The following is a 19,803-nucleotide window of genomic DNA, read 5'->3' on the forward strand; positions in this document are numbered from 1 at the left end:
AAACTTAATGGATGCTTTGTGTCCCATTTCCTTTAATATGGTGGCATTGCACACAGCAGCTCATAACACCACAAGACCCAATTCTGCACAGTGCTAATATGGGAGAAGCTACCCATTCCCTTATTTCAGTCATTTAGAAAGTTCATTGGAAACATACCTGTCAGCAACCAACAGCTTATCTGTGTGTGAAAGGGTGGAAAGCTGCAAAAGTGGGAAGCACAAAGAAAGGCAACGCAGCTGTTTGACCATGTGTTTGATTGCCTGCCAAAAGTACCCGTCATCGTGGGATCGCTGTGAACACTCCCCACAATCTGTTACTTGTCTGCCAAAGCCAAGAGATCTTCAAGTGTCTTTTTTTTTTTTTGGTATTTTTCAGATCAACTTCTTTAAGAAAGGAGCAGAGATGTTTTCCAAAAGAATGGACAGCTTTTTGTCATCTGTTTCAGACATGGTTCAAAGGTAATCTGGTACTTTTGTTTCCTTTTGTCTTCCACTGGATTCTGAGCAGTAGTTCTCTAACCTTCAGCACACTAACTGAGGGTGCCTCTGTTTCTTTCTTATGAGATTCCTTCCATGCTTGCATTGCATTGTTGAGCATATTTTGTTACAGCAGTGGGTAGAAAGGAGATACATTTGTACATGGAAAGGAAAATGCTGTCAGTACACTACAGAGAGAACTGTTACAGTATAGCCAGGAACTATGTAAGTGTTCACATGCTTTCTTACATCCCTGTGTCTCTTCATAAGTACAAAAGTATGGAATTTGAGCTACAAATGGATTAACAGAGTTAATATAATAGACCTAAAGTGCTTTCTGAATTAGAGGTATTTATACTTATTGGATCCTCTATAATAGTACTGTAACAATAATCCATTAACCTCTCAAAGAAGGATTTAGGGCCTAGAGTGTGTTTTGTAGCTACACAAGGGAAACAAAACTCCTCACTCTAGGGAACATATTCATTGCATCCAGTGTAAGCTGTATTAGTCCACTGGGTCCAACCTGGTTTGACCAAGTCCTAATTTCAATAAACTGCCCTGCTTTTGTACTCCTCATTTTGTGATGGTTTTTTCTTACACCTCCCCTCCATTTCTACTTGCAGTGAAGATTGACATTTTCTTTAGAACTAAGTCTCTGTAAATGTAAACTTTACATTTAAAATGTAATCATAATAGAGAGAACATTAATCATAGAATCATAGAATGTTAAAGGTTTGGAGTGGAACTTAAAAGAGCACCTAGTCCCAACTGAGTCCTTGACTTTATTGCTTCATACCTTTCATATCAAACTGCAGCCAAATCGTCAGTTATTCTGACTCTGGTGGCATTTTAAATAATGCATGCTTGTTAATTTGAGAATTGTGTTATAAATAATTGCTCTGTATAGTAGATTCTTTCACTAAAGGATTCTTTACTTTCTGTTCTTTTATGTATCTTGTTTATATATCTTTGCATGCTCATTTCTGAAATAAATCCCTCTACAGCCTGTGCAGCATTTTTGGAGACTGAAAGACAGATTTTAAACTCCATTGAAATAGTACCCTTTGTTTAGTAAATCTAGAGCATCTTCCTTGTGTCTCACAGGCATAGTGAGGATCCTACCATTGGATCCTCACCATAGAATAAGTCCTTGTTTTCCAAAGTCTGATGGATTTGATTTCTGGATAATGTACAGTAGTAAATGCAGTACAGCAAAAATAGTCTACTCAGTTATTTTGCAGAGTCTGTTTTTTTGTGTTTTAAGTCTGTCACACAGTAAAGCTTGAAAGTACAACTCAAATGTAACTAGTGCAGGAGTGTGACATCTTTGGAGAAACTGAAAGAGAATCTTGTAAAATTCTGAGCGTCAGTGTGCAGCGTAGCAATCACTGACACAGGATGTGGTTCCACGACTTCAGATTACACAGCCACTGAAAACTGTGCTGCCCACTCCTCTCCTCTTTTAGTGCTGGGGATCACAAGGCCTCAGTGAGTCAGATCTGCTTGCTAATCAAGCTAAAAGCTTTCCGTTTGTCAGATTTGTTCTCTTGGAACAAGAAGCAGATGCGACCCTTTGTGCAGCTGCAGAACTTCAGTGGTAGTGTGGTCTTGCATCTGTTTAAGCTCATTGTGAAACAGTCTTCATATTTAAAAGCATTTTCATTTATTCAGTGAATATTGCTAACAGTGTGAAAACACAGGAGAGAGGTCACTAACATATTTTCAGTAACCAGTTGGCCTAATTGCCATAGATGGATATAACTTCATAATTGTCAGCTTTTCTCTCCTTTCTGCCTTGGAGATTGGATAAACACACCTTAGGAAGAGGAATCTGGTCTCGGGAACCATGAAGATGCCAGGGAAGTTCTGTCAAAAGCATTTTCTGGTGCAACAAAAATAACTGATCAAAAGATTCATTGAAGTAGCACTTAGGTAAAAACTGACAGCACAGTTCCATTTTATTTAAAAATGGAATTTAAATAATTCTTATTCTGACATACAGTGATAGAGTTCAAAGGCACTGGCTTGCAAAATATGGTCTAAAATATTTCAGATCTGATGTTATTACTCAGCCTTTATAACTCACCCTCTCATGTGACTTGGCTAGTTGGCAAGCACTCAGTTGGTCTCATTTTGGAAGTGATGTGGGAGCTTAGGAAGTCTCAGCTTTCTCAAAATATGAAAAAGCCTCAAATAAGCTAACATGAAACAGAGTAACACCATGATACAAGTTGGCTCTTCATCTGGCCAGGCAGACACTGCTTAGTGCTGACCTAAATGCAGTACTGTGTCTCTAGATTCCTTCAACAGTTACAGGATATCATCAACTTCTACAGAAGACTATAGAGGAGGAGAGCAGGGGAGGAATCATACCTCCTTGGCTTGCCCTTTTCCAGTCTTCTTGTCACTGTCAGAGACAGGATAGTGGACTTATGTGGATCTCTGGTCTTGCTGTGTACACCTTATGTTTTGTGCTCATGTTCTTCAAAAGGTTTAAACACTTGGGCAGGAAATAGGGAGAAAATTACTTATGGCATAGCTGCAGGTGTAAATGACTTTCTAAGGTATGGAATGGCAAGTATCCTTATGTTCTCACCCATGAGTTTTCCTAATAGGTATCCTAGCCTGGATACAGGTAATAACTCCTCAAGTTTGGAAAAGTTAAGAAAGAAATAAAATATTTGCTAGTATTGTTTTTATGACAGTCAAAGAACAGCTGCTGCAGTAGGAACCTTAAGAGGTCATCTAGTCCATTCTCCTGCTGAGAGCAGAGTCAGTTAGGGCAGAGTGATCAGTACTGTGTCCAGTCACGTTTTGAGCATCCATCCATCTCTGACTCTCTCTCACACGTGGCACACGCAGTATCTGGTGATAGCTTGTGTCCATTGCCTCTCATCCTGTCACTGCACACCTTCAAGAAGGGTCTAGCTCCATCTGCTGCATACCATCCCATCAAGTAGTTAAGTGGCTATAAGACCTCCTTGTCAGTCTTCATGTCATGAGACTGAAAAGCAATTCTCACAGCTGCTTCTCATGTCACATGTTTTGATCCCTTAGCCATCTCGGTGGCTCTTTGCTTGACTTTGTTTCTGTCTTTCCCGTGCTGGGGCACCAGAACTAAACACAGTACTCCTGTTAGAGTCTCACAAGTGCTGAACAGATGGGAGTAATTATTTCCTCTGACCCATTGGCTATACTTTATCTTTGCACTACTCTCCGAGATAATCTCAATTGGTATTTTTGTTCATTTTGTCTTCCAGGTGTTAGCTGTATTCTGGTATAAAATGACTAATGATGGCTTTGGGTTTCTTTTTGTGTTGGTTTTTTTTCAGCATACAGGGAGAGCTGGATGCAGAAGCTGAAAAAATGAGGGTATCCCAGCAGGACTTAATTGCACTTAATGAATCTGTGTACACCCCAGATTCTGATGTAACTTCACCTGCTATCAATAGAAATCTCATCCAGAAGGCTGGCTACCTTAATCTTAGAAAGTAAGAACATTGTTGCTATCTGCTGATTTGTTTAGTTGCTGAGCAGTTGCTACATTTTTATTTTTTTTTTAAGGTCATAAAGACTTCTCAGGCAATGATTTTTGGGGCTCCTGAATCACTGTGGCAGCTCTACTCTTTAGCCCCTGAGTATCTCTCTTGGAAATGCGTTTTAGAATTTTAAAGCAAATTAAAGGCATTTGAGACTATTTTCCTTAAAACAGAAGTTTACTTCTGGTTGAATTTGCCTACAGGAATAATTTTCTGCATTCAAGTGGCTAAAAATTGGAAACTGATGGGGCTGGATTCAGATTGTTCCCAGATCTTAGGGCTAAAGAAAACATAGTGTGTACAAAAATAAACAGCTATTTTATGTAATTAACACATGTTTTCATAAATGACCTCTTTTACATAAACAAAAGCTTTATGAACAATGCAAGTGCATAACTTGGAATGTTACCACACGTGGAGTTACTTCTGCAGATTTTCTAAATGAAATCTTCTATCAGCTTCTGTAAGAGTTATGTATATTGGTGGCATATAGTAACCCTGTTTATGTGATTGATTAAATATCAGTTTATTTCTGTTTGACTAATAATTTTTTCTTTGTGAGTGGACATTTATTAATTTCTCATAGTATTCTAAGAGTTGGATTACAGTATAATAGGACTCCGTAGCTAGGGAGGTCATGGTCTCTGAGATACTATTTGGAGAAGATTCTTTTTTAAATTATGATTCTCTGTGCTGAAATTGCTCATACTACTCTTCAGCTTGAAAATATCTTTCCTTTTTTAATCCAGCTTCACAGAATCACAGAATCATTTAGGTTGGAAAAGATCTCTGAGATTGAGTCCAACCTTTGGCCAATCACCACTGTATCAACTAAATAGCTTAATAGTATTTTATGTCAGTTACTCAATATTCTTTTATTCCTTAACAAGGAGATACTGTTTTTAACTTGGATGTTTGTAATTAATTTAATTCTTCAGCTTTCATTAAGGATTAGTCTTTGCTAGGAACAGGTGCTGCTTTTTCTTCTTAACAGAGATCCATCATTAAAAAAATGCCAGGGTGAACATAAAGTTCTGATTAGCGTCAAGATATGTTTGCAGTTTCATACATGTTTGGAGTTATTTCTAAATAGTAATGAGTCTTTATCACTGCATCTTCTCTTCAGTAAAACAGGTCTGGTGACTACAACTTGGGAAAGATTGTATTTCTTCACTCAAGGTGGCAACTTGATGTGTCAGCCCAGGGGAGCAGTAGCTGGAGGATTGATTCAGGACTTGGACAACTGCTCTGTTATGGCTGTAGACTGCGAAGACAGAAGATACTGCTTTCAGATCACTACTCCTACAGGAAAAGCGTATGAGACAGGTTTTATTTGAGGACAGCCAGTCACACCTACCCCTTCAGATGCTCTTTTATTTAAAACATGCTTGGTGTAGTAGTAGGCTTTTCTGGGTTTCCAGAAGGGTGTTTCCAAATTAAAAGCATGTTCCTTCCAATCCTCGCCCACAATTGCCTGAACAGCACATGTGTTATCTTTTAGTTGCAGCTTATTCGTGATTTGTGTTCCTTTGATGGAAATAGATATAAAGCTTGGTGATGTTATTATAAGCCTTGGAGTCCACTCTTAGCTTATACACTATGCTTATATTCCAGTGGTATAACCCTTCAAGCAGAAAGCAAGAAAGAATATGAGGAGGTAAAAATATTTTCTTAATGTTGTTACTGTTGTATACAAGTGAGCTTGAAGAGTTCAGTTTCATTTTTCCCTTCCAGTGGATATGTGCTATAAACAACATCTCCAGACAGATCTATCTCACTGACAATCCAGAGGTAAGAGCTTGTTTCTGTCTTTCAGTCCATTCCTTCCAACTTGCCTTCCCATCATTCTTTCCATGGTAATGTAAAGTACGTGTGTAAAAGAGCTGTTCTGTCTTGTTTTCATAGGCAGCTGCAATCAAGCTGAATCAGACAGCCCTGCAAGCAGTGACTCCCATTACCAGCCTGGGGAAAAAACATGAAGTTCACCACCCCAGGTAACGTTCTCCCTTGCACGTCCGCGATTTTAACAAGTCTGGGCCTCAGTGGTCTTAAGACATCAGGATTGTCACTGACACCTGTAGACACAAGTCCAGGTCTCTGTAACACAGCTGTGAATATGGACACTGTAGGGCAGGGAGACAAATGGCAACCTATTGCTGAAAGTGAGCCCACACTCAGAGCTGATCTGCATTCAGGTTTAATATACCAGCACTTAACTTTTTTCCTAAATAATATTATGTCTAAAAACCCGAACCAACCAACCAGAGATTAATTACCTATTAGAGGTCTCAGTAACAAATCAGTAGGAAAATATCTTATTTTTGTGATTATATAGTGGTTCTGTCCTGCTTTGGATTTTTGAATAATCTTGTCTGCCTTCCAGAGCAAAGGCAGGGTGTCACTGATTGAAACATATTTTATTTTCCATTTTCACTTTAGCCAGACTATAAAGAATATGGAAAATGATAAAATAATTCCCAGTGAATCAGGTGATATTCAGGACTCCACACAACTCATTGCTCCTGGAACACCAATTCAATTTGATATCGTATTGCCTGCCATGGAATTCCTGGACCAGAATAGAGGCAGCAGGTATGGCCGAGACAGTGATCAATCACTTTAACAGTGTGATTTTAGGGGAGAAGATGAGGTATTGCAGCATGTGTTTATGGTGACCAGAATCTGTAATTAAAGTTTTAATTCTTGTTTCATAGGCGTGCAAACCCATTTGGGGAATCTGAAGACAGCAGCAAAGATGAGGAGGAAGGTCAGTACTGTTTTTTCCCAGATAAAATTAGTCAGGATTTTAGACTGTCAGCTACCTAGTGTCTTATAAGGAAAACAACTAACACCATAGAGCAGTGGTAACAGACCCATAGTACCGCTAAGGTAGTTACCTTTCAGAAGCCAGTCTCTTAAACAGTGCTACCTGTGAAAACAAACACCTTTTTTCAGTCCAAGCTGTATTCCAGATCAGGTTTATTTAAAGGCAAAAAGATTTTGTTTGCTTTTCTTTTTTCTTCCATTCTTTTTTTGTTTGTTTTTTAAAGTAGCTTTTGACTTCTTTAGAAAAGTGGTTGATGGTACTCTGTTATAATTCGGTTCAAGTTTGAGGCTGCTTTGTAGCCATTCCTTACCAATGTGCACTTTGAGATCCACAGTGTAAATCTCCCAGAGGCCCAGCATAAAGCTCCTCCCAGTGACATGCCAGTGAAAGACAACAGTTCTGACCTTCCCTGAGTGCTTGTAGGGTTTGGCCCTGGCTGTTCTCATCTTTGTGCCAGTCACAAGCACTGTCTGGAACCCACAGCCCAGTGAGAAAACTACTCAGAAGAACCAAAGCAGAACCTACTGATGTGAGCCCTCCCCCTGCATGAGCTGTCCCACTGTGAGTTAGGTGGGTTGCAAGGTGCAGACAGAGCTGTTGTGGCCTTTGAACAGTCACATTCGGCAGGACCTGCTTTCCCTTGCTCACCACCAGCCGTACAGGGAGCCTGAGCAAACGCTGGCTTTGCTGCATAATGGCTGCTTACTTGTAAGTCAGTCTTACGGTGACAGTCAAGGAGCAAGGAAGGATTTAATGAAAACCTCGTTGGACCCAACTGCATGGAAGGTCAGAAGGACAGATGAAAGTGAAGAATGTACAGGGCTTCAAGTTTAAGAGTTAATTTGACGGAAGCCAAGGCTTGTGCACAGTCATAAATTTATCGCAGTTTATTTGCAGTTTACGTGCACCTGATAGCACGACAGGCAAGGGAATTTTACTAGCTAATCAAACAAATAAAAAAAGACCAGTTACACTTTTAAGGCTCCCAAGCAACTGCAATCATTTCCTTCCCCACCTCCACACTGCTGCCTGTTCACGCACTGTGTAAAACTGGGTCAGGGCACTGTGTGGCTCATGGCAGGAAGCCACCGCTTGCAACGGTCACCAACCACAGGCTTACTGCTGAATTTCCAGAGTCAATAAAATAATTCCATAACCTGAGTTACTGGAAAATTGAAGTAGCACAGTGAAGGAAGTCATGCCTTTTGTCTTCCAGATTCGCTCCTGCAGCAGATGTTTGTAGTTCGGTTTTTAGGATCTATGGCTGTTCAGTCAGATGGCACGTGTGAGGTGATTTATGAAGCTATGAGACAAGTGCTGGCTGCTCGTGCCATCCACAACATATTCCGCATGACTGAATCCCATCTCATGGTCACCAGCAAGAACTTGAGGTACTTGTCAACATTGTTCTCTTCATACAACTTGTGATTAATAGAGTATTTTGGGGTTTGTTTTTCCAAGACATACGCTCTTTGAGGAAGCAAGATCCCCAGAGTCACTTTATTTAGACAAAAATGTATCTTTTCTTATGCTGTAGGATCTAGAAATCATCCTCCTGACTAAGTTGTAAGAACATCCTACCAAATTCTAGGGGATACCATGGGGCTACAAGGCCCCACAAAGATAGACTCCCTTTAGCTGGGGTGTGTTTATGTCCCTCTGCATCATGTGTTAGCCCATGCACTCAGGATCCTTTCTGAGTGAGTGATTCAGAAAGGTGCTCTGACTTGTGCATGTCAGGCAGCTGAGAGTCAGGGTCTAGAGTTGAACTTTGCCAATCACAGATAAAGCATCTGATTCTGTATGTGTTTCCTCACCTGTAAAAGTGCAAAAGTGATTCCCCTTCTATCATAAAGCCCCTTGAAATTACGAAGAATCATTCTAAAATAATTTTTTTTTTCCCCTGCATGTAATTGTAGGTTAATAGATCCTCAAACCCAAGTTACACGAACAAGTGTAAGTAAATTTTCTTTCTGAATCCAGTTTTCCACTGACTACTCAGTCACATGCCCTTGACCAAGCAAACTGTATGCTGGTTAAAACAAATAATTTTACTTTTCCAGTTTGAACTCACCAGTGTGACACAGTTTGCTGCCCACCAGGAAAACAGGCGACTGATTGGCTTTGTGGTCCACCTCACTGAGGCTCTGGGAGAAGAATCCATGAGCGCGTATGTTTTTGAGAGCAACACAGAAGGGGAAAAGGTTTGCATAACATTTAATAAAATACTTTATTTAGAAAACAGGTCTTTGGCTTCTTGGCTTACACACCTGGGAAACAGTGCTACAGAAACAAGAGCAGCTCGATTTCTTGCCAAGAAAACACATTAACATGCAAGCCTTTGATGGCTTTTGTCTAAAACGGACCAGATTTACTGATAATGCAGCAGCATGTACAACAAGGAAGCAAGGGTGGGATTGCTAATACCAGAATTAAGAGAGAGGGGAAATTGTCTAGCAGCAGCACTAACAAAAAGGAATGTCAGCTATGCTGAGACACGTACCTCTGTGAAACTTTGAAAGACAAGGCAGCCGTGCTGTGCTAACACCACGGGGTGTTTGCTGCATGCCATAACAACAGAAATGAGGAAGGGGGTGGAGAATTTTTGTCTTAACAGCCTTACATGCACTCGCCCAGGTTTGGAAATGAAGTTTGGTGAATAAAACTAATTGAGTAGAGTACAAAGATTTACCAGCCTCAGTGAGCTCTGAAGCTGAATCCAAGATAGTTTTATTTTTCTATAGTTAGCATGGCAACTTGGTATTCACCTCTGCTTTTAGGCCTGGATTTAAGACTAAGTCCTAATTAAGGAACAAAAAAACCAAACCAAAATTAAACTGACTGTTACATATATTTCTTCTTTTTAGATTTGCTATGCCATTAGCTTGGGAAAAGAAATTATTGAGGCACAGAAGGTAAGTTTGTTTCATTCCCCATGTCTGTGTGCTGATACATCATGGTCTGCTTTGTGGGTACCTCTGGTGTGACTAAGAAAAAATAACTACTACTTCTCCTACTGTGACATTTGCACAGACATTATTTGCAGACATTATTTGACACAGCAAAAATAAACTCCAGTTTGATTTCTCAGTAGCATGACTTGAGATAAAATGTGCCGCCCCAAATCAAATTCAGAACTATACAAATCCACTTGTTCATGTTTGAAAGGGAGATGTGAGCAAAGTTTTCAAGAAAACAGACCAACTCTTTGGGATGAAGTGTAAAATCACACACATTGCTGTTTCACTTTTAGAAACTCATATTCTTTCCTCCCTTAGGGATGAAAAATTGAAGTGTTTTTCCACTTACAACAAATGGCAAAGTTATCCCGTCCCTTGTAGATACATTTTATCTATATAGAAGTGACATTAATACATTAATATTTGCTGTATATTTTTGCTGCTAAAATTTGAGAACAGGATGGGGGAATGAGCTTGTAGTCACAGGCAATAACCATGGGTATAACAAATTATTGAGACAGTTATTTTTCTCCTTGCTTTTCAGTAACTAAAGAGTAAAATTATTTTTTTTTCTTATGTACCCAAGAGGTGTCTTTACTTAAGCAAAAGGTATTATTTATGTTTCAAATCTTTAGAGTAAAGGTTGTCCAAAAAAAAAAAAAAAGAAAAAATTGCAAAACCTTAGCAAGAAGTACTGGAAATACTGGGAAACCTGTATTCTCAAATGCTGCTGCAGCCTGCTGACCTCTCTTCTTTTTCTTCAGGACCCAGAAGCATTAGCTCAGCTAATGAAGTCTGTGCCATTAACAAATGATGGAAAGTTCATGCTTCTGAATGATCTGTCAGAAGAGGATGGCACCGTGCATGAAGGAGGGGAAGAATCAGAGGCATAAAAAGCTCCTGTCACTTCCTGCAGCCTGTGTGGGAGCAGCAAAAGCAGGGAGTCATTTTGCAAGAATCTCTGGGTTTCAGTCACCTGCGCACACCCAAGGCCAGCTTCTCTTTTCCTGCGGGAGAGCACACGGCGTCTCTGCAGCAGAGTTCCCTCTGGCTTTACAGTGGAACAACAGCAGGACTTGGCCTTCCAGGCATTTTGCATTTGTGAATGTGTAGGGTGTAGCTGTGTCTGGGAAGCTGACAATCTTCAGGAAACGTTTCAGCCCAAGCCCCTTGCTGCTGGCAGGAGAGCACAGCTGTCAGCCACCGAGGGGTAATGGCATTTCTTCACACACACACAGCAGCCCCCAATTCCCCTGAAAGTCGTGTGAGCTGTCAGCTCCTTTAACAAATACCAGGCCTCAACTTTCCTACCATAGTCAATTTTCATAGTTTGCATGATTATGTGCATCTGAATGAAGGTTAAAAATGCACTATCTACTTTTTTTCAGATGAAGTTATTTTTAGTCTAGTTGAAGTGTAACAAGATTTTGTGTTAGCCTATTTACAAAACAATTTGTTAAACACTAAATTTTTCCTATTAATATAATCTATTTTTATATTGCATCTAGAATAAGCTTACAAAACAAATCTAAGTGCCTACTCCTACCTTCATGGGGACCACACTCACGTTCTGTAATTAAGTAATGGACATAATGTACCTCTTTGATTTATTATTCTAAATACCACTGACATGCAAACCTCAGAAGTAGTCAACAAATGTGGCATGTTAGTTGTGTACAATTCTTCTATGGTTAGGTTTCTTAAACATTACGTTGCCAGAGATGGTAATAGTAGGGCAAATAAGTACTTTTATAGTAAGAATTCTTTGTATTTTTAACATTGTGGTGACGTGCAACAGCTGAGTCTACCAGCAATCTTTGGTTTTAAGAAACTGAGCAATAAAATGTTAGATAAGTCTACAATGCATTGACAAGTCTCATAGTACCTTCCTTAGATACTAGAGACCTTTGGCTAATAAGTTTACATTTTTTTCCTTCCTGAAAACATGAGCAAGTGTACTTTGCAAGAACAAACAAAAATAAACAAACAGCTGTTATGGGGGGAATGGGTGTAATCTGTAGTATAGTTTGTGTTAATCAAGATGAGGTATCTAGAAAAAATGGCTGAAACTCCTCAAACTTAATTTAACTCTTCTCAGTCACTTACTAGGAGAGTACATTTTCTATAAGCAGAATCTGTGAAACAGTATCTGAAAGATCCCAGTTTGAAAGTGTTTGATGTGGAATAAATTTAACTGGTTACTGAATGTTTAAAAGAACCCTGGAAGAAACCTGTTAGTAACTGACACAAAAACTTCTTTATAAATAAAAGTTGAAGCTGTCTTATTAAAAACATTAACACCTGTTAACCTGGTGTTACTCAAGACACTAAGAATAAGGTTCTCAAAATTGCATTTATTAACACAGTTTTATGTACATGTTCTCTACTCACAAACCAAAGAGACTTAAGTAACAAAATACCCTTTTGTACAATGAGTTAGGAAACACGAGTAAGTATTACATTTGGTCCTTTGTACCTGAGAAGCTGAAAACAGCTGTTGATGGATATCTGATGAAACTCAAATTTACTTCTGGTTACAGACTGCATTAGGACCTCCAGAATCTACCCTTCAGCACCAGCAGTTTGACCAGCTGGTGCTGCTGGGGCCATTCCTGGTCACCAGTCACTGCAAAGGCCTTGATCTTGGGGCTGGAAGGGAGTTGGGTGTCCGTGCTCTGCTCCCCCAGCCATCATCCTGCGAGGGGGACAGGTAAGGCAGCCCAGGGCTCCTGGCACAAATGGCACAGCACCGTGTGGGAAGGAAGGGTGCCAGACCTCTGGCAGAGCAGCTGCTGCCACTTCCACATGCAGCAGCCTGGTCACAAGACTGAACACACGAGGGCAGTGGTGGCAGCTGCCTGCTGGAGCCTGGCCTTCAGCCTGTTCCACCCATCCCGAAGGGGAAAAGACCTAGAGGTGTTTTATGTACCTGCAACACCTCATCATCCTCACTTACATCAGCCCTGGCAATTTCAAGTGAGCATGTCTGGTTTAGTTTGGGGGATATTTTGTTTTAGCTCCATCGTCTCATCTCCACATGACTGGATAAGGGTCCATTTTGTTCCTGTAACTGGAGCAGGAGGGCAAAAGCAATGAGAAGAGTAGTAGCACCACAGCATGAATTTTGCACCTCTTCCATATCCTTGTGGGGGGAATAAAGGACGTAATGCGATTCAGTGTCATGTGTGACATCCAAACCCGGGACCCACCTGGTATTTCACACGAAAGTCAGTCTGCATGTATATGCTGCTACATGACAAAGAGAAAGAAGGAAATACAAACTACAGTCCTGTATTAGCAAGAATAGCTCTATTATCACTTTACATATTTGTGTATGTATATATTTTGCCACATAGAGTATACATTCAGGTCTCCCAGATTGAACAAGCTTCTATAAAAATAGGCTGTCTTTCCTCTAGAATTTCCATTACTAGAACCAAATTAATTTGTTGACCACTATACTAACACAATACTCAGTTCACCTTATGTTCAACAGTCTGACCTTTCCAAGATAGTGTGTTTCCAAAAAAAAAATAAAAAATGGAGAAGGGAGAACACAAGCACAGATTAGAGTGTGGGTCTTGTCTTGACTGCACACAGCTACCTAGTGGGGCCATCCTGGGGGAAATGAACACCACCTGCATGTGATTCTGCCACCGCTGTGGAAGAAGGAAAGGTAGTGTTTGGCCCTTCCACTCCAAGACTTGAGATGAGAGAGGAATATGGAAATATGTGCACAGCTACTGCAGCAGTACGGAAATGAGCAGAGAGAATGCTGATCTCGGCAGTGCTACTGAGTGTTCAGTGCAGGCACAGTTTGGTCAAAAAAGAAAATGTACACAAATTAAAAAAGAACAAAACTGTATCAAAGTAAAAAAAAAGCAAAAATATAAATCAAGTAATGCAGCATTCTTTAGGGCAGTTATAATGAATTAAAAAAAAAAAACCAAAACTTTAATGAGCCCAGCTGATTTTAACAGTCCAGGAAGCTTCTCTGTCATGTTTTCAGAACCAACAAATGGAACTTTCATATCAGTCTGGTCTTTCCAGTTGTGACAAAACATTCATCCTTGCTGTCTGAATGTTGAAGTGACTGGCAGGAAAGGGTGAATCAGAAGTACATCAGGAATTGTCTTAACCAGTGTGGTTCCCAAGAGTGGGTGGAACAATTTGAGCCATTAAAACAAGTATTAAAGCAAGTATGGTCTAAAAACACAGTTAATAGTGCCAAAAAAAAAAAAACAAACCCAAGGGTAATTCTCAACTAAACTGCCTAGAGTAGGTTATTCTAGTTAGTAAGACCTAGAATTGTTTTATGTTCTGGGAGATTAAAACACACCTGTATCTTTTAATGAAAGTTGTGTTTTCTTTTAAGCTAAGTCTAGCTACTTAAGTTAGGAATCTGAGTAACTCTTGCACAATCTAGAACCTCTACTTGCAGGCATGAACAGATGTTATATAGAGTTCTCACAGTGTTCAGCAGCTTCTGAGCCTGCAGTGCAAGTATTGTTAATAAAGAGGCATGTAAGACTGTATGAACAACACAGACAGTACAACAGACCTACAAAGGCTGGAAATACAGAATTGAGGCTGAAACTTGCAATTAGGCACAACATATTCATGAACTGTAAGATCACTTAATAGTTACAGACACCCATCACAGTGTCTGGTCATAAAAGGAAGAGCTGATTGTGGTTCTGTCTTGGCTCTGGATTTCCTTACTTCTGTGGATGCAAATCAGACCTTCGGTATGAAATGAGAAGTGATTTGTCATGTTAACTTTTCTGGTTTTCCCATTCTTTGATAAGGAGGTAAAAACAGCAGGGGAAAATAAATGCCTGACAGGATCTTTAGTTCCACAGTACAAATACTAGCTATAGTAATAATAAGGGGGTTTGGAATAAAACAGCAGTAAGGACTTCCATTTTGTGTAATAGATTTAACAAACATTCACAAGATACACTGTTAAATCTACAGTGTAATCTGTGACTGTATTAAATGCAGCAGGACTGCACAACAACATCTGAATTATTTTTTTGGACAACAGATACACACAATATCTTGATTCAATTTGTTTTCTGGTTGAAGAGATGCACCAGTTCAAATCTTGGACAAAACAGCCTGTGAGTTGGTTTGTGGTTTGTTTTTTTTTTTAATGCTGTGTTAGAGATGCAAGAATGCATCTAGAAATTAATAAGGGGTTTTTTTATCTGCACATTTTAAAATAACTACCTCCCAGGGCAACATTTTATATAATTATTTTCAATCTAAAGAAAGTGCTGTAAATAATGCAAACTCCTGAAAAATAGGAGTTCCTACAAGGAATATAGACAAACACAGACCTAGCCTCACTGGATGCTAGCATACATTTTCTCTTGGGTTTAACAAAGCAAGTAAATCAACTCTAGAGCTTTTACCCCTACAGAGTGTTACTGATGATGACAAGAACACGAGTTATTGGAGTAAGTAATCACCGCTCGTACCAGCCATGTCATTTCACAACAGGCTCTGCAGCCGTAGAGTTGGAAAGATCTCCATTGCTTGCTTTACCAGATTCTTCTATAAAAATAAAAAAGACATGGATCATGTTTAACATTTTAATCAAAGCAATAAAAAACTTTAGCATATATATATTATGCTGATGTCATAACAACCCGTGATGCAGTATTTCATGGTCAGTATGTGTAAAGTGACCTTACAGCACAAAGGGTCCTGGCCCTAAGAAGAAATCTATATTTAGGGTGAAAGGTTCTTCAGTCAGCAGTACTTGTCTAGAAGTTACACATACTTCCTCACACATTTTGCAGAATCCAAGTCCAAATGTCACAGTAGAAGGCAAAGATATTACAGTGTTCAAAACTTTCCACCCTGGTATGTGTTTCAAGCTTTTCTCACCACAAAACACATTTCTTGGGGAATTGAACAGGTATCACAACAGTGAATATTCATCCTAAAATATAATTAAGTAACTGATGTTCTACAGAATGCTTTCCTACAGACACCAGAGTAGTATGTCTATTCTTACCACAATGCTTGGAGTTCTTTGGCTTTTTTTTTTTTTTGAGTTGAATGATTATTTGAGCAACTTCACTGAATATGATCGAATATAAATTCTTGCTAAAAGATTTCTTTCTTTACAAACTGTTTTCCTAGTGCAGAAGAAAACTGGTCTTTTCCTCCAGTGACTGTAATCACACAGGTCACTTATACTTTTGATAATGCTATAGTGGAAAATTATCTACCAATTCAATTTTTAATACACTGCTATCTGAGTTTCTAAGTAACTTGTGACTGAACTGCATTTCTGTATCTTCATCCTTAGAAGCACTGATTTCTTTGGAAAGAATTTTCCCATACCCAAGAGAATCTTTCAGAATTCATGAGGGAGAATATATAAGCAAGAATAATAAATGTAAGAGACCCACGGTACCTAGTGAAGAGACCATAACACAAAGTAGGATCTTACCCTTGGAATATATAATTCAATGGGAGACAAAACATATCATAAACATTTGAATACATATAGTAACTGCATCATCTGCCTCTGTAAGTTGAAAAACAGCTGGTAAACAACAGGTGAAAAACACCACTTTATGTCATACCAGCTAAGGTTGTACCAGTAAAAGCTGTCATTGTCAACACTGGTAATTGAGGGGGAAAGTATGATGCTGAAGCTCCTGAACTTCATATTACTGCAAGTATATTCTCCCTGTCCCAGACTTTTTGGGGTTTGTTGGGTTTTTTTGTGGTGTTGCTTTTTTTCTACACCCCAGAAGCCCAGCTTGAAATTCACCTGTTCCAAAGAGGGCCTTCATGAGTGGTTCTTGACTTCTCTATCACCCTTGGCCCCACAAATCCCCTTCTGAAATACTGAATCAACCCACCAGCAAGAAAGTAGCTATGGAAAAAAGAAAAAAAAGCACCCTCCCTACTAAGTCCCACACTCTCATGAGCCAAAATGTTCTATGTGTAGCATTTGCCCACCTTCTTTTTCTTTCTTTTCCTGGTTTTCTTCTGCTGCAGTTTTATCTGCTCTGAAAAAAATTCTTGCACTACTTAGTGAAAAATAAAGGAGTTCAAATTCCTAAGGGAAAAGATAAAGAAGAGGAGCATCAGTGTATGAGAAGAATGAATTTGCAGACAGATACCAATGGGATTTTTCAGGAGCATTTTAGGCAACTAGATTTCAGTATCTTAAATCTCTTAAATGCTCCTGAAAAAAAAAAATAAATCTTTCTCCATTCATACCTTATTCACATGCATTTTACAAAGCAAATGTCAGCCTTTCCTTGAAAGGGCAACTTAGGCAAAGCAGCATCACTGCAACCTTGATCAGTTTTTGAACAAGGTTCAGTGATGAGTTTTCTTAACACAGAGGACCAAACACAGTGCACACTCCTGGGAATCATGAGAACATACAGGGCTTTATCTATTTCAACAACAGACAGAACGTAACCATGGGCTGTATAAATAGCCAACTACAGATTTGTCTCATAGCCTTCTCAAATCAAGATAGAGAAAGCACCACACCACAGAGCTGCAGTGCTTCAAAATTCAAATGGATCTTTCCTCCAGTTGACAGCTAATGCATCATTCAACTTAGCAGCTCAAACTTAACACACAGGCAACTCTGAGGGTTCACAGTGTTATGTAAAATCTTTTTACACAAAATTTAACCAAAAGGTTATTCTCTCCTATTTAAGCATTTAGAAATTAGCTGCATTAGATTTCAAACTCCATGGGACACAGAATTCCATTCAACTAGGCCTTCCCACTCCACTCAAATATCACAAACACTGATGACTTCTTATTTGGATCACACACCTCAAGTGTTTATATTTGTTTTGCACTGTTGCTGTAGACAATGCTTTGGTTTTTGTTCTCTATGAGATCCATCAGGAAACAGATACCTGATTTGTGATGAGTAAGTTCTGAAGTCAGTAAAGAACAGAATAGAGAACTAGGCCAATGCTGTACCTGTAAACAAACTTCCAGTCGCTTGTGGGTAAGGTTCATAGTTTGTAGTAGTTTTTCATCTTGATTAGTGGACTGCACGTTCTGTTGCTTAGCTACTGCTCTTATTTCCTTCACATACTTCTCTCTAACAGACTGGAACCAGTGCAGAGAATCAAACTCCTGGTATTGATCCAAAAGCTTCAGAATGTAAGCCACACCTAGTCATTAACAAACCATGTACCAAAGTCAACATGCAATTTGCAAAACATTTTGTGAACGTCTTCTATGGATCAGCCCAAGCTGATAATTCCCCCACAAATATAATTTAAATTGCAGTTAATTTACAATTAAATTTATCAGATCAGGGGAAAAAAATAATCACACTAAGGAACATGCTTCAGTTTTCTAACACCTCACAACTCCAAATACTTGCATTCCTTCTCATCTGGTTGAGATCCACAAGCTTTGACAGAAATTTGGAAACACCAATATATGATAAAACTGTCTGCTTCCATACACAGCTATTCCATGCTCAGGAGATTCTGAACACAACCATAACCCTCAAATTCACTGTGCTGAAGCCAAGACAAATAAAATTTAAATGACGGAATTTTTAATTATGGGAATAGACAAAGTATAAACAAATCATTTCTTGCAAATATTCATTACGTTGGCTTACTAAAGGCTACTGAGTGTGCTGCAACTTACCCATGGCAAACCCATCATCAGTGAAAGCTGCTCCACTTTTGTTCTTCTTATTCAATTTCTCCTTGCAACTGATTGAATGCTCCACAAAATTGACGGTCTGAAAAAGTGAAAAGCTGTCTTGGAATCACAAAGAGAGACTCACAAATTTCACAAGGCGTTCACACACATGCTGCTACCTATGAATATAATTGCATGCCCAAAGCTGTGCTAATTGTGTGGCCCATCCCTATGCATTTTTGTACTAAAACTTGTCCTTTTTCTAAAATTTTTTTTTTTTGGAAGAAAGTAAGTAAAGCTTTGGAAAACATTTGCCTATGTGTAAGTGAAAAAAAAAAAGGGTAGATCTTAATGTTCACTGTTCTTTTCAGATTCTGTTACTTCATATTCTTTTGGTGATTACTAGAGGTAAACATATGAACAAATAAAGGATAAATAAAATAGCCCAGGTTCCTGGAAAGCTTAAAATAAAAGTCTTTTAAAGCTACTGCTGCTATTTCACTTTGTTTAGAAAACTGTAGAAATATTCCAATAGTCTTAAATTTACAATGATGTTGTACAATAGATCCAGTGATTGGTATGTGTTTGAATATGCAATAACTACTCTTGAGACACGGAAATGTGAGTAAATTAACTTTCAGAAAACCTATGACAGTTTCAAGTTTAACTATACTGAAATGCCTTTTCAACACTAAAATGAATGGTATATTCCTGAAACTGTATTTATCACAAAAAATTCCTCAGAAGAAAAGGAAAAATAACAAAAGTATTTGTCATGAGCCTTTATTTTTCCTCACTTCTATGACCATGACATACCTGTCCTCTCGCAGTCTTAAGCTTATGGCTCATCGACACTACTGAATTAGTTTCTAAAATGGGATGTTACATATCAATCCATCTGGATCATTTTGGCCTTTAAACTGAACTGCTTCCAAATGCTCAGAATGCTGGACTCAAGTGTGCATCACTTCCATTCAGCTGATCTCGTTCTAAGCAAAGCTTATTATTAAGAGCGGGTCCAACTGCAATGGAGAGGGCCCCAATTTTACTGCATTAGAACATGACACTAAAAGAGCCTAAAGATACCCAACGGGATGCAGAAAGAGCAGACACATGAAGAATATGGTTTAAAACTCACTTGGCTTCTCCAAATTTCATTCAAGGAGAAGTAGCTTTTCTACAAGCACCTTTTTAGTGCTACTATGTGAATTGAGATAAATAAAGAAAAACATGGCTTTGGACAACTATCAACGAAACCACACTCAAAACAATAACTAATCAGGGAAGAAAGTAGAATGTGATAGTCAACAGTCTAATACAACATATTTAAACACAA

At 38.9% G+C, this 19,803-nt stretch overlaps 2 protein-coding genes across 6 annotated transcripts in view; one reads left to right on the forward strand and one right to left on the reverse strand.

Annotated features, from left to right (window-relative positions):
* Positions 1–10,719, forward strand: part of APPL2 (adaptor protein, phosphotyrosine interacting with PH domain and leucine zipper 2) — a 32,761-nt gene extending 22,042 nt beyond the window's left edge. Inside the window, exons 9-21 of the mRNA XM_051784374.1 lie at positions 377–459; positions 3,813–3,971; positions 5,146–5,334; positions 5,634–5,676; positions 5,754–5,810; positions 5,925–6,013; positions 6,459–6,611; positions 6,734–6,786; positions 8,063–8,237; positions 8,766–8,802; positions 8,910–9,050; positions 9,714–9,761; positions 10,571–10,719. Of these exons, the coding sequence (XP_051640334.1) occupies positions 377–459; positions 3,813–3,971; positions 5,146–5,334; positions 5,634–5,676; positions 5,754–5,810; positions 5,925–6,013; positions 6,459–6,611; positions 6,734–6,786; positions 8,063–8,237; positions 8,766–8,802; positions 8,910–9,050; positions 9,714–9,761; positions 10,571–10,699 (1,356 nt within the window). The 3' untranslated portion in view covers positions 10,700–10,719. The remainder of the gene's footprint in view (positions 1–376; positions 460–3,812; positions 3,972–5,145; positions 5,335–5,633; positions 5,677–5,753; positions 5,811–5,924; positions 6,014–6,458; positions 6,612–6,733; positions 6,787–8,062; positions 8,238–8,765; positions 8,803–8,909; positions 9,051–9,713; positions 9,762–10,570) is intronic.
* The window catches only part of WASHC4 (WASH complex subunit 4), a 41,881-nt gene continuing 32,698 nt past the window's right edge, over positions 10,621–19,803 (reverse strand). For 2 of the 5 annotated variants that reach the window (XM_051784362.1, XM_051784366.1), the window contains 4 exons: positions 18,471–18,567; positions 17,784–17,980; positions 16,791–16,890; positions 13,094–15,365 (listed from right to left, as the gene is read on the reverse strand). In XM_051784362.1, the coding sequence (XP_051640322.1) occupies positions 15,298–15,365; positions 16,791–16,890; positions 17,784–17,980; positions 18,471–18,567 (462 nt within the window). In that variant the 3' untranslated portion in view covers positions 13,094–15,297. Of the gene's footprint in view, positions 10,724–12,116; positions 13,056–13,093; positions 15,366–16,790; positions 16,891–17,783; positions 17,981–18,470; positions 18,568–19,803 lie in introns of those variants that run through there. The other 3 variants (XM_051784364.1, XM_051784365.1, XM_051784363.1) reach the window with 3 other exon arrangements.

The sequence above is a fragment of the Manacus candei genome, unplaced genomic scaffold, assembly GCF_025592945.1.
Source record: "Manacus candei isolate 608988 ecotype Guabito, Panama unplaced genomic scaffold, ASM2559294v1 h1tg000018l, whole genome shotgun sequence".
NCBI lineage: Eukaryota > Metazoa > Chordata > Aves > Passeriformes > Pipridae > Manacus > Manacus candei.